At 42.5% G+C, this 16,843-nt stretch overlaps 1 protein-coding gene across 3 annotated transcripts; it reads right to left on the reverse strand.

The window, feature by feature from the left end:
• Positions 1-8,916: 8,916 nt before the first annotated feature.
• On the reverse strand, positions 8,917-16,310 carry LOC123146844 (uncharacterized). 3 transcript variants are annotated; one of them, XR_006472931.1, is made up of 2 exons: positions 13,384-16,310; positions 8,917-13,277 (listed from the first exon to the last, which is right to left on the reverse strand). XR_006472931.1 is itself a non-coding variant. In XM_044566118.1 (2 exons), exon 2 carries the CDS (start codon positions 15,146-15,148, stop codon positions 14,213-14,215), a length of 936 nt encoding a protein of 311 aa, XP_044422053.1. In that variant the 5' UTR covers positions 15,149-15,749; positions 15,826-16,310; the 3' UTR covers positions 8,917-14,212. The 3 variants fall into 3 exon arrangements, 1 of the variants encoding a protein (XP_044422053.1); XR_006472930.1 differs by having other exon boundaries at positions 8,917-13,288; XM_044566118.1 differs by having other exon boundaries at positions 8,917-15,749; positions 15,826-16,310.
• Between the last annotated feature and the right edge of the window lie 533 nt (positions 16,311-16,843).

Consider the following 16,843-nt stretch of genomic DNA (forward strand, 5'->3'; position numbering starts at 1 on the left):
TATATTGACCGGTGTGTGCCGGAAAGAAGGAGCCGGGGGGGCTACACACACCACGGGTGAACGACCTAAAGAGAAATAACGAACATGCACGATGGAGGGGACGCTAAGGGAGGGTGAGAGGGGGGCGGGCGTGTGCATGCACGATAGAAAGTTAGCGCTAGCTAGCTACAAAGATAAGAGGACTGTGAAGGTTTAAAAGACGAACAAAGATCATAATTCATTATAAAAAGTGGATATGGATACTTGAAGAAGATATCATAATGTAGAACATTGATTATAATTTGGGCTAATGTGTGGCTTTTGCAGCTCAGGACCAAATACTTGTCATAATGTAGGGGGCGAGGCACTATACTTTGTGTGATAAACATGGTGTATGTATGGAACATGGTTTAGATTATGAATATATAGTTAGTACATCAAATGTACTATTATTTGGAATCAACATCAAGTGTATTCAAAAAATTGAATTCAAGTTCATATAGTACACATAGTTCATATCTATCTCTATAGTAATCATGTGGTGTGTTCTTAAGGTAATACACGAATGATGGTTGAAGTTGGCAAAAATCATGATTGTAGATTCTTATTGAAATAGAGAAACGAATTTAAATTTAGTTTGAATTACAATGGTAGTATAGACATTTGGAATGCATTAAAATGTTGGTATGAGTAGGTTACATGCATTATACAACCAACAAAAAAAATTAATTGGACATAACTTGTTGGTATGAGTAGCTTTGAATAGAATTTGTATAGTAAAACGGGACAAGACTCTCTCTTTGTGTGGTGCGAATAGTTTTTTTTCATTTTTTCGTTGAGGGAAGTGCAAATTGATTTGGTACGTACAAGTACAATATTACACATTAGGATTGTCCCTAACATTCAACCCGCGCCTTGTTATATCCTGAAAATTCAGATATCATGCTCCCAAAACTGGCGCCTTCACAACCCGCGCCTTGCTATCCCGAAATTACAACGCGCGCGAAAACTACCTCCAGCTGCCAAATCCCGACACGCGAAATCCCCCTTCTAACCTGAGCCGAAAGGGCCGCTAGTTCAAATCGGTGGGGGTACTTTTCTAACACACCCTATATTTTGGACAAGCGCGTCGCTAAGTCATGGTTCCCCCTCCCATCGCCTCCTTTTCGCCATTTGAAATCCCAGGCCACCATAACCTCTCCGCTCTAGCCACGAAACCCCACCCTCCTTCATCCACCACCACATCGATGCCCAGCCGGAGCCTCTTCCCTGACGACGTTGTCCACCACAATAGCTCGACGTCCCTCATCCACCTCCCCGGATGAGGATCCACCATCCATCTCGTTGTCCCGCCGGTTCAGCCGCCCCTTCCTCCACCTCCAAGGAGCTGCTCCGACGATCGCCTCATCTATCGTGGCTGCTCCATCCCCACAGCGCCAACTTAACCTCCTCCACCGGAACCGCATCATCCTCACCGACTCCTCGGACGAAGCCGAAACCTACTCGGCACCACCAAAGAGATTGTACACTCACCACATTGCACCTTCTCCCTAACTCAACCTCCCGATGTCGACGGTGCTCCATCCCGCACCCCCATGGAGCGGCTACCTCGAAGCCGGTGCCGCGGGCGGCATCTCCACGGCAGCTCTCCCCCAGTGCGAGGCCCCTTCGACGGTGGTGTCCATACCAGCCGGACCTGCTGCTGCTCTAGCTCTAGCTCGCTCGCGCTACTGCTGCAGCTCTGGCTCTCGCTGCTGCTGCTACTCTCCCCCTCGCTCGTGCTGCTACTCTGCTCCGATTTAGCTACACTTCAGTCGACTTAATCGACTTTTGGGTTAGTCGATTTCAAGGGGTGGGGGGCTCACCGGAGTTAAGGAAGAACCACCCGCAGCGGTGACGGGGGCTCACCGGAGAGGTACCCCACTATATATCTTAGGGTTCAGGGTGGTGGCGGTGGTCGCCGGCGGTGGGGCGCGGTGGTGGGGTGGTGGCCTGGGGATCGCTGGAGAAAAAGCTCGGCGCGGGGGGTGGGGGCTCGAGGGCTGGCCTGGGCGGTGGGGAGTTGTTTCGAGGCGGCGAGGTGGCGCGGGGGCCGGCGGTTCGGCCGGTGGTGGCTGGCGGCTCAAGGGGGTGCAGGTTGAAGATGAACTGCAGGCCATCCCTAAACTACATGTCAAGTGCCTCTCTGCTACCATTGCATTCAATTTCGACAGTAACATTCAGATTCCACAGTAAATTTAAGTTTCGACTGTTAAGTTCAGAGTCAACATTTTTTTACCTCATCTGTTGTAGTCAGGTGGTTTTTGGTGATGTAAATTTTACATCTATTGGAGATGCTATTAGAATCCCACTTGAGATTAACGAAGTCTGTCTTCTGCTACTTGAGCCTTGACGTCTTACGGCTCACCGGAGCTGCTCCAACGACAGAACGATCCATCACAATAGAGCAGTGCCCTGGACGCCGTCTACAGATTCCTCAGATCTTCCTCCACACCTCCGACAACCACCTCTGTCTCAACTTCTTCAGCGACCAACCCAATGATGCTGAGGTCGACACAGCTACGGCAAAGAGGTTGTACACTTGTTGCATCACTTATTACTCTACATTCATGTCGATCCATTAGGGCTATTTTGGTTCAACGGAAAAACATGCAATAGGAAATTTTCCTATGACACTCTACTATTCAATTATTCATGCATTTTGTTGAAAGGAATGGAGCAAAACATCCACCTGGACCTACTTTTCAAAATCCTATGCATGACAACAAGACCAAGTGCATTAGTGGCAGAATGACATTCTAACTGTACACGCTTTCATATGGTTTCACTTTATTTTGGCCATGTTTCTTTGCATTCCTCTGCTCTTCCAATTCCTGTGAACCAAACACCCAAGTTGACAGAAATCCTATGTTTACAAATGCTCTGTTTACCATGTGCATTCCTATCCTATTCTGGTGTTTTTCCTATCCCTACGTTTTTAGAATCATGCAAGCCAAATGAGCCCTTACAGAATTACTTCAGTTACAGGTATGTGTCCAAGGAAACTTTGTGTGGTTTGCCCTGCTCCTGCCGCGATGTCGTCCACCTCACTTGAGCTGCTCCATCGACAGAAGCATCCACCAAACCATACATCATGACTCCTGACCGTCTTTCGCTGCCTCAGATCTCCTTCCCTGCCGCCGGCACCCACCGCAACGGCATCACCATCATCGACTTAGTAGATGAACCTGAGGAGTACACGGGTCCACAAGAGAGGTCGCACTCTTTTGTTTCTGCTTATGTTATGCATTGCTTAAAATTACCTGCTACTTTATCGTCCCGTTCACCTCTTAGACTCCAAGTTAGGTCCAAATTAATGTTCAAACTTGAGTTCTAAATTAGTTGTGGGGCACATATCGAGGCAGCAATGAATAGTATCTCTGTCTAATATCTGGTTCACCTAGGGTATGCCTATGTTGTTCATCTTGGGTGGGAAACAAATAGTAAAGCAATCATCATCTGTCTTTTTATTAAATTAAAGCAATCATCAGCCTGCTATCATTATTTTTGGATCCATCCACCGGTTGTTACCATCATTCTACATTTCTGCATGCTCTCCTTACATAATCTCACCATATCTTTTTCGTATGCATGTCAGATATTGTACATAGTCATGCTGAACATTTAGAGAAAAAGAGAAGAGTTTTGCGCGACAATACAATGTCATGCAGACATCGCTCCATGGTGGGTTCAGTGGCAAACCCTCCCCCCTCTCCAGATTGTAATCCAGAGGAAGATATCTGTTCTAAAGTGGATTCAGATGCAACTGACCACTCCTATTTACCCCCAAGGTGTTTGGTCTACCTTGGCATGTTGATGTTAGTCATATCATGCATATGTTGCCTTGCAGTGCCTACTTTTGCCATCATATATGTCATCTGCTTAGTTTAGACATGTTATGTAATGCCACCTGTTTAGTTCCTATATCATATATGGGAATTATGCAGTCTCATGTCTTTTAGCCAGCAATAATATATGTGAAATGTGCAATGCCATCCTGTTTAACTAGGCATCATATATTTGAATGATATCTTGCCCATCCTTTTCCTCGTTACATTTCCATTTGTCGACAATGTTTGTACATTAAACTACTCTTCCCGTGAATCAGCCATTTGGGTGGGAGATGGAAAAATCTAGAGTGAAAACAAGGCCTTCAGAGCAGACAGTGCTACCTGTCGAAGTGTTGGGTCCCGATAGCTCCATAGAGATGGACTCAGAGACAGATGATCAGTCCTATTCCCCCATCGAGGTGTATGCTCTAACTTGGCACGGTTATACTGCTCATATCATGCATATGGTGTCTTGCATTGCATAGTTTAGACATCATATACACAATATTCAACACCATGTTCTTAGTTCAGACATCATATTGAATGCCCTTTGTTTAGCATATAAATCACATATGTGAATTAAATCATGCGATCCTGGTTACTTAGATAACATGTATGTGAATTATGTCATGCGATCATGTTTAGTTATTCATCATATCTTTGAATTATGTTATGCTATGCTATCCAGTTTAGATAGAAATCATATATGTGAAATTATGTCATGCTATCCGTTTTATTTAAACAATATACATGTCAACTATTTCATGCCGTCTTTTTTCCACACTATATTGCATCTGTCTCTCATACAATGTATGTACATTCAACTATGTTTCCTGTTTATCAGCCATTTGAATTGGAGCGGGTGATGCCAATATCTAGCGGAGTAAAAACATAGTCTTCAAATAAAATAGTGCTACCTCTTGGTGGAGATAGCACCCCGGTTGTAGATGCACGGGAACTAACCCTACCACACATAACCCAGGCTCTCACAAATTGTACCCCTACTGCGATGGTCAGAGAACCAGCTTCACCCAATCTAACCCCAACCCCAGCAGATAGTAACCCAGTTGCTGTTGACACAACACCATCTCCACCACAGAGCTCCCAAATAAGAGCAGTTAGTAAGGCAGCTCCAGTGCCCAAGGGGCCAGTACTACCACGGCGAACCCCAACTCCACCAGTTAGTACGCCTATTCCTGTGGAGGAAGCACAACCAGCCAGTCGTAGTTTAACATCTACCGCATTTGATGTTGTTAAATCCTATGTGCATATCTTCCCATCTTGGAAATATTATATTGAAGATGATGGAAAGTGCCAGTTGTAGGTTTTTGTCTAGGAGTTATGTGTAAGTAATGTTATTCATGGCAATTAGTTTGCTTTGTCCCATACATTCTACCTCCATGATGGTTATAATATAGCAAAATTTTCCATTTCCCTCTATAGAGAAGGACCGATTTGGAAACTCAGGATGAGGTAACATGTGATAATACCTCTGCTATCTTCAAGAATGCTTGGTGACAATATCGGAATTACCTGAAGAAAACGTACTTCACTCGCAAAGAAACTCATCAAATTCTCTTACGTTCTCCTGAGACACATTTACTGGACGATGACTGGGAACGCCTTGTTCTGTAGTGGTCCCGAACCAAGAATGTGGTAAGGTCTATGAGCTCATTTTTTAAGTACAGTATTCTTGTGTTTTACTGTACTCTGTTCATGTAGAACAAGTGCTTAAACCTGAAGAACAACTGTTCTAATTTAAGATTATATTTCTCTCGTGTGTACTGCTTTGCTCTTGTATCACTGTATTTACTCATACAAACTAATTTTGAAATTGAAGGATCCAATCGAAACTCCAATGGCACAGCAGGTATGTTCATGCAAGTTTCTTTAACAGGTTTGCTCTTATCAATAGCTCCATTGATTTCAATTTCAATTGTGTATACAGTTGACTTCTCATATCATGCATGATAGAGGCGAGGGTGTCCTGATCTTTCGATGAGATGATAACTATGGATTTTGTGGAGACGACTTTGATGATCCGACTACAAACATGCAACGACATTGCGCCTTAGCAATCGCTAAACCAACTCCAAGAGGTTATTGACCATGCCGGAGCACGACCAACTTGACCACGAAGGTCTATTCCTACAAGCAATCGAAGAACAAGCAATAATATGATTAAGCAATCTGAATATAGCGAATATGGATGAAGTATTGATAAAAGTGGGGTTTAATAAGTGGCCTTGGTCTGGTCGTTGGACAAAAACAAAGTACACGAAGTTGCAGCAATGGCTAACTTTTAACTAAATAAAACCCAAGTCTAAACGATGCCTTAAGGGTTGTATTTATAGGGAAAAAAGAGGGGATTTTGTCCACCCTTGGCAAGGTGGTACTAAAACATCTCCTAAGTCGTTTCCCCTACAATATGGACTCTAAAAATAGATTACATGGGCCTGGCCCAAAATAAGGTGGCGCAACACCAATAATAAGTTATGGACAAAATTTATGAAAGGCCATCTTGTATATTTCGTCCATCTTCTTGTGTGTCATCATGATGGCTTCAAAGTCCGGAAATCTCCACTTGAACCTCTGTTATTGTTCTCTTCGCATGCACCTTCATCTCCGTGCTTGACCAGGCTCCAATGTTCATCCTTTTTGTCCGTGCTAGGCCCTTCAATTGCAAGCAAAACAAATGTATCTAAGTTAGGCAGCATCATATTCTCATGAACACTAGAAACATTACCAAGAAACGAAAGTACCTGATAATTTAATTGGCATATCTGAGAACTAGCAATTGTTCCAAGAGGAAAAACAGCAGGGGATATGGGTGTAACTGTGGTGGCCATGTCCTCATCATCCTCCCCTTCTTGAAAACAAAGTCGTCCTCGGCGTTGCTTAATCTGAAATGTGGCTAACAAAAGAGACAAGGTTACACATTGTATATGTATATGTCATCCATTTGTACTGATCTTAGTTGGGGAACATGTGACACAGTTATACAAGAGCACCCTTCAAAAGTCGTGAAATATAAAGCCAATATATTATCACAAGAAGTCAAAGGCATGAAAATATTGCAACTCAGTTTGCACATATAAGTGAAGCTCTTATTCATATCAAAAGATTTACAATGCTTATCATTAAGCCATCCCAACATTGATGAACCATCACCAAGATTAGAGGTCATATCAAAATGATTAAACATTGGCACAATTATTTTCAAATGTATTTGATCCAATCCGATTTATTCCCCGATTCACATGATTCTTTGGCATCAATAGTTAATTCAGTGGGTTCACTCAAAATTGTTTGATCACATGGCGAAGTAAAATCATCAACATAGTCCTCTAAAATAGTTAGTGTGATCAAAGTAGTGGGTAGCTCACCGCATGGTACATTTAAATTGACAACACGTTCATCATACTCATGTGGAGGTGGAAGATCAGTACCTTTGTCATTGCCACTTATGATCAACTCAGATAATATAGGCGCTCTCGGGGGTGATGTGTCATATGGTGGAGGTGATGTAGTCCTCACAACAACAGATGTGGTTGTCATAGTAGTTGAAGGGACAACTGTATCAACTCTTGGAATGTGCACCTCGCGCTTGTTCTCCTTGTGGGCAACACATCATTTTATTTCCTGTTCAGCTTAGCAACCAAGATGAAACAAATGGTCCATAGAATAACACTCTTCATGAATTAGTATCCCTTGAATATCACGGTTTAACCCTCCTCAAAATCTATCCATCAAATCGTCTTTAGTTTCCTCTTAAAAGGAGTGCAACAAGGTCGTTTGTAAATCATCATAATATTTTGTTACGATGTCACTACCTTGTTTTAAATATTTTTGTTTTTTAATCATGCCACGAGTATAATAAACATTGACGAATCTCTCTCATGACAACTTTTAAATCATCCCAAGTAGTAGGTACATAATCAGGGTATAACCGACAATGTTCACTCCACCAAACAATAGCAAAACCAGTGAATGTACCAACTGCGACCTTAACTTTTTGACGTTCAGAACAATTATGGAAAGAAAATATAGCATTTATTTCGAACTCCCATTTCAATATATAAATCAGGTTTAAAATGACCATTAAAAGGTGGCATGGAAACAAGAACCTGATTGTGTGCATTCTGATGTCTTTGTACCTCTTGTGATGGTGGTTGTATTTTTTGAGGTGATGGCACGTCACCCACGATCGATGAAGGCCAACTGACTCTGGAATCTACCATGATTAGTAGAAACAATAAACAAAATCCAAGAATGTTTCTATGAACTACTGGGATGTGGTGGTAAAATGCTCACGGTAGAGAAAAAATGGAAGTCTTACAAGTTCTTACCATGCAGGAAGTGGTGACCAGCAACCAGCGGTGTCAAATAACTCCAAAAGTTGGGTAAAGCGATTGCCAGGTGAACGTATGTATGAACGGAGTAGAAATATGTGGAGCTGGGTTGGCTTTATATATGTGGAAAGAAAATGCTACAACCATGCTAATTAGTACAAGTTGAAAATTCGCTAAAAATGGTAGAGTGCTGGTCCTAGGCTAGACCGTACTAGAGACGTGAGCCTATGACACAAATGAATTCATGATGATCCACTGAAAAAAATGTTTACAATGGCAGACACGACGATGAATGTGGCTGGAAATAAAGATCCTCATAAATAGAGCAACGGGGTAATAGAGAAATCTTGTGGGCCTCTCCCTGGTCCAAGTCAACTTTTAGGCACAAGTATACTAGTCACGTACCCCTCGTTTAATTAGCTAGTCTTGCTCTTTTTTTGGAAACCAACACCACGAAGGGATCAAGTCAACCGCTGCACTTTTCTCTCTCTCCAAAGAAAAACTGCATGGGCTGTTTTTTTCCTTTTCGTGGGAAAGACAACCGAATCAGCAAAGAGAATTTTTTTTATCGTGAGGACTATGCAAAATCACGTGCACTTCCCTTCTCTTGTTTCTTTTTTTCCAGTCAAACTGCCCCAGCAACCGTCGCACAAAAGCAGCTAGATGCCAAACACCAACACATTTTCCTATTTATTTTTTAGGCCGATCAGACTTCCTTTTCTGTTAACTTTCCTTCTTTATTTTTTTGAACAAAGCAAGGTACCTAGAAGGTTACCAATTTCCATTGACAGCTTAAAGAGTCATTACAAGGTTCAGAGGCCAGAGAATACAGAGCAGGAGATACAGCCTGAAAAAGAAGCTGGATGGAATAGCAAAGATAGGTTGAAAACAAGTCAACCAGGTGATCTGCAGCTAAAAGAATGCTAGAAGAGGCACTTAAGAGATCTATCTTGAAAGTAAGTAGCAGTGCCAAGGTGTCACCAATCCTTAAGAAAGATTTGAAGAAGAAGCACATTGATCGCAAATTTGTTGAATTTTCCACCGAGTTTAGTAACAGTAACCTTGGGTAGACAGTAGCCTGTAACAGAGAAATGAGCTAAAGCAGCCGCCACTGGACAGAAGTTTGCAGCATGTGATCGAGTTGAGCAAGACATTATAGGTTGATTTGTTGCCTGATACACCTACTGAGCAAGGTTGTGAGCTACCCCATTTAGATTCCTGGAAATATGAAAGACCTGAGCATTGAGATTAGTGTATTTTTTAATAAAAGAAGATAAGTCATTTCTGATATTCCAAGGCGTAGCAGGATGGGAGATATTCTTAGAAGCAGCAGCAGAAGCAAGTGGAAGACAGTCAGTTAAAAAAGTAGGTTGCTTCACATTCAAGTAATTTGCTAGCAGAGCAGCGCAAGCTAGGGCTGTGGCTTCTGCCTGAATGGGATCAATGGTTACAAGGGCAGAAGCCTAAATCTGAATATTAAGCTCCCCATGATCAATAGGAAGATAAAAGTAGATACCAATACCTGTACCAACCTGTCCTCGAAGAGTACCTGGTATTTTTTAAGTTCGAAAAGCTGCATCCAAATAAATCTTCGCCCCTTAATGATGAGATCAGATTGAATGGATTTTCCCTGCAAAGGAATTTGTTGTTCATTATGAAGATTGTTAGTAACACTATTTTGCCCATCAGATGACAAAAGTGCCTCAGCTTGCAATGCACTATCCGTACTAGCAGCCATAACATGGATCCTATTAGGATGCCCTTTCCTGCGTTCAAAAAGACAATCGTTCCTAGCTTTCCATAAGGACCATAAGAAATTGAAAATATTCTGTAGCGAAGCATGAGGGTGATATGAAGTCATTAAAGACGTAATGGTGGTAAGCAAAGAGTCCTGATTATGAACGAGAGCATCAGATCTAATAAACCAAGGATGAGCAAACCAGGCAGCTCTAGCAAAATGACAAAGGAAAAAGAGATGAAAATCATCCTCTTGTTGAGTACATTTGGAGCAAATTTGAGAAGTATGGTTGGAGAATCTTCCTGCTCTCATACCAGTAGGCAGAGCCTTGCTGAGGAGACACCAAGCAAACATTTTAATTTTAGGAAGCAAGGATTTGTGCTTCCACACTAGGTTAAGAAAGTTTTTTAAGTCTGCAGAAACTAGAGAGGGAGTTGTTCTAGGATGGGCATGAGTGTCTTGTAAGCAAATTTGGTAAGCAGATTTAGGAGAACAACTACCATTCGGCGCTAAAGGCCAACAAGGCAAATCATCATTGTCATCCTGAATAATGTCAATATTAATGATATGATAAGACAGGGGCTCCCGAAAAAGTTGAAGCATGAGTTGATGATTCCAAGTCTAGTTATCAGTCATCCAAAGATCTCTAACTAAAGATGGATAAACAAAACCTGAAAGTTGAGGAATGACATAATCATGAATAGTATTCCAAAGGGTACACCAAGGCATACTCCATAAAGTGATATTTCCTTGCGTAAGTTGATAGAAAGCATGATTCTTAATTTTGGGAAACATTTTTAGGACAGAAGCCCCAAAAGCAGATTTGGGAGGAGCGGGAGTAGCCTTCCAAATAGTGGTGCTAGGGAAATATTTCGCTCGGAGAACAGAGTATAAATGTGAAGATGGATTATTTTCTAACCTACAGGCTGCAGCCAAAATGAGACTTTCATTGACTTCCTACAAGTTCCTTATACCTAACCCTCCTTCTGTTTTGGAATTGGAAATGTCCTTCCAAGCTTGAAGAAAAGGCTTTTCCTCGAATCTGTTTCTCTAATACCTGTCCACCAGAAGTTCTTGATTACTGCAGTAAGTTTTGCAATGAATTTTTTAGAGAATAGAATATAGGACATATAATAAATAGGAATAGCCAAAAAGACAAAGCAAATTAAATCTAGTCTAGCTGCATGAGAGAGCATATTAGCTTTATAAGAGGGAAACTTATTTAAAAATGTGTCCAAGACAAAATTGTAAGCAGCTGCTCTATTATTAGCAGGAAGAATGAGAGGATGACCAAGGTGAGTGAAGCTATCATCAAGACTAGCCCCTGGAAAGATGATTTTAATGTCATCCATAACATGTTGGGGAACATGGGAACTGAAAAGTATAGCAGATTTGTTCCAGTTAGGTGTTTGACCAGAGATAGTACAGAAATGATGAATGAGGTTCGCCATAGCCTGAGCTTCCTGACAAGTGGCATGCCCACACACAAGGAGATCATTTCCAAACAGCAAAGAATGCATAGAAGGGCAATTTAGTCCAAGTGAAATACCTTGTAAATGATTGGCTCTCAAAGCTTCATTCATCATAATGGAGAGCTCATTAATGGCCAAAACAAATAAATAAGGCGACATGGGGCAGCATTGTCTAATACCTCTGGAGCTCTTAAATTTTTGAGAGGGTTGGCCATTAATAAGCACAAAGAAAGTAGGTGACGAGATACAGGCATGAACCAAATTAATGAAATGACCATGCAGCCCTTTTCGTGTCAAGGCAGAAACTATGAAGTTCCACTCCAAACGATCAAAAGCCTTTGCAAGATCTATTTTAAGCATGAAAGCACTATGATTCCAAGATTTAAGAGAAAAAGAGTGAGCAATCTCCTGAGAAATAATAATGTTATCACTAATACGCCTACCTTGAATAAAAGCTTGTTAAGCAGGATCAATATAACCAGGAAGGTGAGATTTAAGTCTATTAGCCAGAGACTTGGCAATGATTGTGTAAATCACATTACAAAGGCTAAAAGGCCCGTAATCAGTAGGAACCAAGGGCGCCAATTTCTTAGGAATGAGAGAAATATTGGTGTCATTAATATGAGAAGGAAGGGTAGTTGTTTGATAAAAATTAGTAACAAGGTGAGTTACCTCTTCCCCAATCCAATCCCAAGTAGCTAAATAAAATTCAACATTGAAACCATCAGGACCAGGAGAAGCATTAAGCTTCATATCTTTAAGAATCTGCAAGATTTCAGCATTATCCGGAATGGAATAAGTAGGGTCATTGTTATCATTGTACCCCTGATGAAGAGGAAACGGTGGAAGAATATTCTCATCAGGGGACGAAAAAATATAGTGGAAGTAATTCACAAAGGTTTGCATAATGGCAGTAGGATTACAGTGAATGAGGTCATGTTCATCCTTAATTGAACAGATAGTATTTTTCATCCTACGCTGCATAATGGCCTGATGAAAAAATTTAGTATTACGATCACCTTTAGATACCCAATTATTCTTACTCCTTTTCTTATAATACTGATTTATCTTAGAAAGCGTTAATTCATACCTTGCCATAAGAGAACATTGGAGATCTTGATTTTGCTGATGAAGAGGAAGTTGTTGCAGTTCATTGATTTTTGACTCCAAGACCGAAAGTTCATTTTGAAGTGGTTTTTTATTCTAACACCAAGTCTTGAGAGACCCTGCAAGATAGGAAGATTTTGCTGCAAAAGAAGTATGAGAAGCATTGTTCCAAACATTCTTAGTGAAGGAGTGGAAGTCTTGTTCCATAAGCCACCAGTTTTCAAATTTGGAAGTTTGTTTAGGTCTCACAAAATTACCATTAGTAGGGATTAAAATAGGGGCATGATCACTGAGAATGATAGGCAGATTTAAAACCTTAGTGTTGGGATAAAAAGAGCACCACTAAGAATTAACCAGACATCGATCAAGACGTTTGTGAATGGGTTTAGAAGTGTTATGTCTACCACGCCAAGTGTAAGCTGGACCTCTATAACCAATATCAAACATACCACAATTTTTGACAAGAGAGCGGAAAGCATGGATACGAAAGTAGTTAATATTACCATTACACCCATCGATATTATACAAGATGTCGTTCAAGTCTCCCATACAAACCATGGGTTTACCTAGGTTATCATAGACAAAAGCAACAACTTGGTCCCATATGACCGCAGTCTGGTTATGATACGGGTCACCATATATACAAATCAAACAAAATTGACCCCGGAGGCTACATGGATAACATTAGCTAATATATAGTGGGAAGTGGCAACATGAACAGTGACTTTGAGCTCATTGTTCCACATTTGCCAAAGACCACCTGCAGTACGTCTAGAAGGAACAACGAAAGCATTAGACACATCAAACCTATTAACAAGATCAATGGAACACACTTTGGAAGATTTAATTTCAGAAACAAACGTTACCCGAGCTTGAGTAGACCGCATCAAGTTAGCAAGGTATAACATTCTTTCACTACCAAGGCCCCTGCCCATACCTCGGCAGTTCCAAGCTATTGCCTTCATGTCACATGAGGCGCGTTAGGGCCATGCGCCGCTGCCCAAGAAAACGAGTTATCCTTGCCATCCTCTCCTTGATTGCCAATTTCCATGTTGCTAGTCCCCTTGTTATCTGCTTGCTGACCAATGAGAAGATCCATCGGAACACCTTGGTGAGTGGAGCTAGTGTTATCTTGATTTTCCACTAGGGCCTGACCTGCGGTGCCATATGGGCTATGACAATCATCCAAACCCATGTACTGGAAGCGATCATGTCTAGGCGGAGAGATAGGGCCCATCTGAACTGAGAGAGTTCGAAGGTGTCCTAATTGGCCATGGATCATAGCTTGTTGCTGCCTCCTTGCGTTGTTCCTCAGTAAGGCTGATTTGGTTAATAGTGGCATTGACATCCAAGTTTGCCACAAATTTGCTGCTGGCTCCGCACAACATACTTCTACTAACCATCAGATTGGATACAACATCCCTATGCCAAGTGGTGGCACCATAGCAACAGCGAGGAAAGTGGTTGACAGAGGCACGCATACCTCCAGATCTCCCAGTTGGGGGAACATCCTATCTAGAAGATATAGATCGACGGCGACCCCTATCGACCGATGGATCGCGGATAAGTTGAGGTACTGACGAGGGATGAGAGGGGGAATCGGCGGCAAGGGGACCGCTTCCCGTCGAGTCTCCAGATCGGCGAGAGGGAGAGGACCTAGCTCGAGCGCCCGCGGCAGGAGCAAGAGGGGCGATCCTAGGTGGAGGCACTCCGAGAAGGCCCGGTCAAGCAAGGGGATTGAGTGATGGCGAAACGGGGGCTCAAAATGAGCCCGCAGCAACTCCGCAGACCACCGGGCCTTCCTGAGCGGGAGGATCTGCATCTGAAGGGCCAGTCAACTACAGTCACTTCGACAGCGGCAATGGGGGATCGGAATGGCTGCAATAGGCCGTTTAGGAGACAGCCTGGGTGGAGAAGGGAGTCTGCGCCAGGAGGATGATGGAGAGGACAAAGGACTAGGGTAAAGACTAGTGGTGCCTCTCTGTATTGGAAAAATGTTCTCCATAGTGGCAGTGAGAGCAGGCATAGCTGGGTTTTGAGAACTGAGAGGAGCAGACTGTGCAGGCAAAGTGAGCAGATTTGGGGAAGAAATGGGGTTTGGTGGTTCATGCTGATGAGAGGTATGCAGGGTTGAAGACGAAGAGGCGACCGTGAAGTGAAGAATGCAATTACCCTTCTGTCCTTGCAATATCTGAGTGGGTTGGTACTGCTATTGGCCCAGCTGTGGCCCATGTACTTGTCTGAGAATGTCCATCTCACCCGCAGTCGATGGGTCTGACTAGTTTTTTCCGCCCGCCTGAACCGGTACCGACTTGGAGACAGTCGTCTGCAGTGGAGAGTCAATACTTTCAATACCTTGTCTCCCACATAAATGCACCGCCTTGTCTCTGCATCTGCAATAACTGTGTTTGGTGAAGCAACCATAGCTGGAATCAAGTGTGGAGCGTGAATAGTAGTGCAATGGGCATGAGAAAGATGAACAAGCTGTTGGCTCTGCCCTTGGATCCCTTTTGAAAACGAACCTGAGTGATTTCTCCTGTGGATTTGCATTGTAACATTTGGCAACTGATTTTTTTGAGTTTGAAGAGGAATAGTGTCAGAACCCAAAATAGTCTTGGCTTTATTTTGCATTCCTTGTTGTGTCTGCTTCTGTAACCTGATGAGCTGAGGATTGGAAAAAGGGAGAAAGCAGAGTCTGAACTCTTAGAAGAGAGTTCACTATTAGAAGCTGGGATGTGCTCAATCTTTTTCATCCACTGACCAAATCTAACCGCGGGAATCTGATCTAGCTGAATGTTTAGGCTCTGTCTAGAAATCAACAGATTATTCCTAGTGTCACAGTGTTGCACGCTATGAAATAACTGACCACAGAAGGTGCAAATCCTACCAATCTTCTCATAGTACAAATAGACCCAGGTTGCAAAATCCTCGGGAAAAGATATCCATATCTTATCTCTAACAGGATTGGCCACAGACATCTTAATAGTACCCCGCATGTAATCAGGTTTTTGCAGAAAGCATGGCTTGAACAAAAGGATGATATTTTGAAACTTCGCCCAAAGTGGTCAGAATCTTTAGCAGCAGTTCTTGAGAACGGAAACGAGCAGGGACACCATAAATACAAACAGTAATGAAAATGGTGTCAAACTTGTAATCCTGAATATCCTTACTGTGATCTTTAGGATCCATGAACTTGACCAAAAAATTATCAGATCCCATACTCCATGGCTGTCTAGTGAACACAAACATAGCAGATTACAAGGACTGAAAGTGTGCCACAAATATGTACCTTGAGAGTTGAGATATACCGTGATAGTTCTCCCTCCATGCTCTGGCCATAGATTGCTGAACTACGATGAGAGAGAGTGTTCTTGGCTGTCCTCCAGTAACAGCCAGCTTCATCAAGATGTTGTAAGCTGCATCACTACCTCTTTCCTTGGCCTGATCTGAATGATGTTGGTGAGCCTGGATGTGTATAACTTGTGGATCTTGGATGGATAGACCTTGCATATTGATCTCAATCCCAGGATCAGGATTGAAACCCTCCGCAAAGACCAGAGGGTTTTTGGTAGGAAGCTGGTTGTGTGTGTCATGAGAATCCATTGGGAGTGCCCGAACGAACTAGAAAGCAGAGGAAACAGGGGATGAGAAGTAGTGTGTGGAGAATCACTTAGAGCTAGGAAGGCAGGAGGGAGGTGGGCGGAGAGAACAAGGAGGAGGAGAAGGTGAATCACTAGAGCTGGGAAGGAAGGAGGGAGGTGGGGCGGAGACAATGAGTAGGAGGAGGAGAAGGTGAGAGCGGCACGGCGCCAGTCCAGGAAGTCTCTTCTCACAGTAGTACATACCTAGTGGTTGGGCGTTCGGGCTAAGCTAAGTGAGGTGACCCACTTTCCTTCTTTCTTTAGGACTTCTCACAATGTCCTAGGAAATCCCAAAAAAGTAACTTGTCGGATTCCAACTACCAAACGCCCAATTCTTTCCTTATTTTTTCATCAAAAGCTTCCTTCCAAACAGCACAAAATCCTACATATAAAAAAACAGATCCGCAACTTCCCTTTTCTTTCTTCCAAACATGGAAACAACCACCTCTCCTTGATTTACGTTCAGATTCCTTTCCTCCTTTCCAAATAAACAACAAATATCTTTCCTCTTTTAATCTTTCTTGACTTATTCGGATCACCGCTAACAATTGATCGGTTAGTTTCTTTTGTACTTCCAAATCCAAACGTGGCAACTATTGACTTTTGTGCTCAGTTCTTTTGTTCTTTGGCAACGTCCCAAAAAGTCCACCGATCTGCTATAATATCTCTTTTTTCACCGATCCAA

The sequence above is a fragment of the Triticum aestivum genome, chromosome 7A (assembly GCF_018294505.1).
Source record: "Triticum aestivum cultivar Chinese Spring chromosome 7A, IWGSC CS RefSeq v2.1, whole genome shotgun sequence".
NCBI lineage: Eukaryota > Viridiplantae > Streptophyta > Magnoliopsida > Poales > Poaceae > Triticum > Triticum aestivum.

Excerpts from the sequence above, each read along its gene's own strand:
- LOC123146844 (XM_044566118.1), bottom strand. The coding sequence starts at position 15,148 with ATGCAAAATAAAGCCAAGACTATTTTGGGTTCTGACACTATTCCTCTT.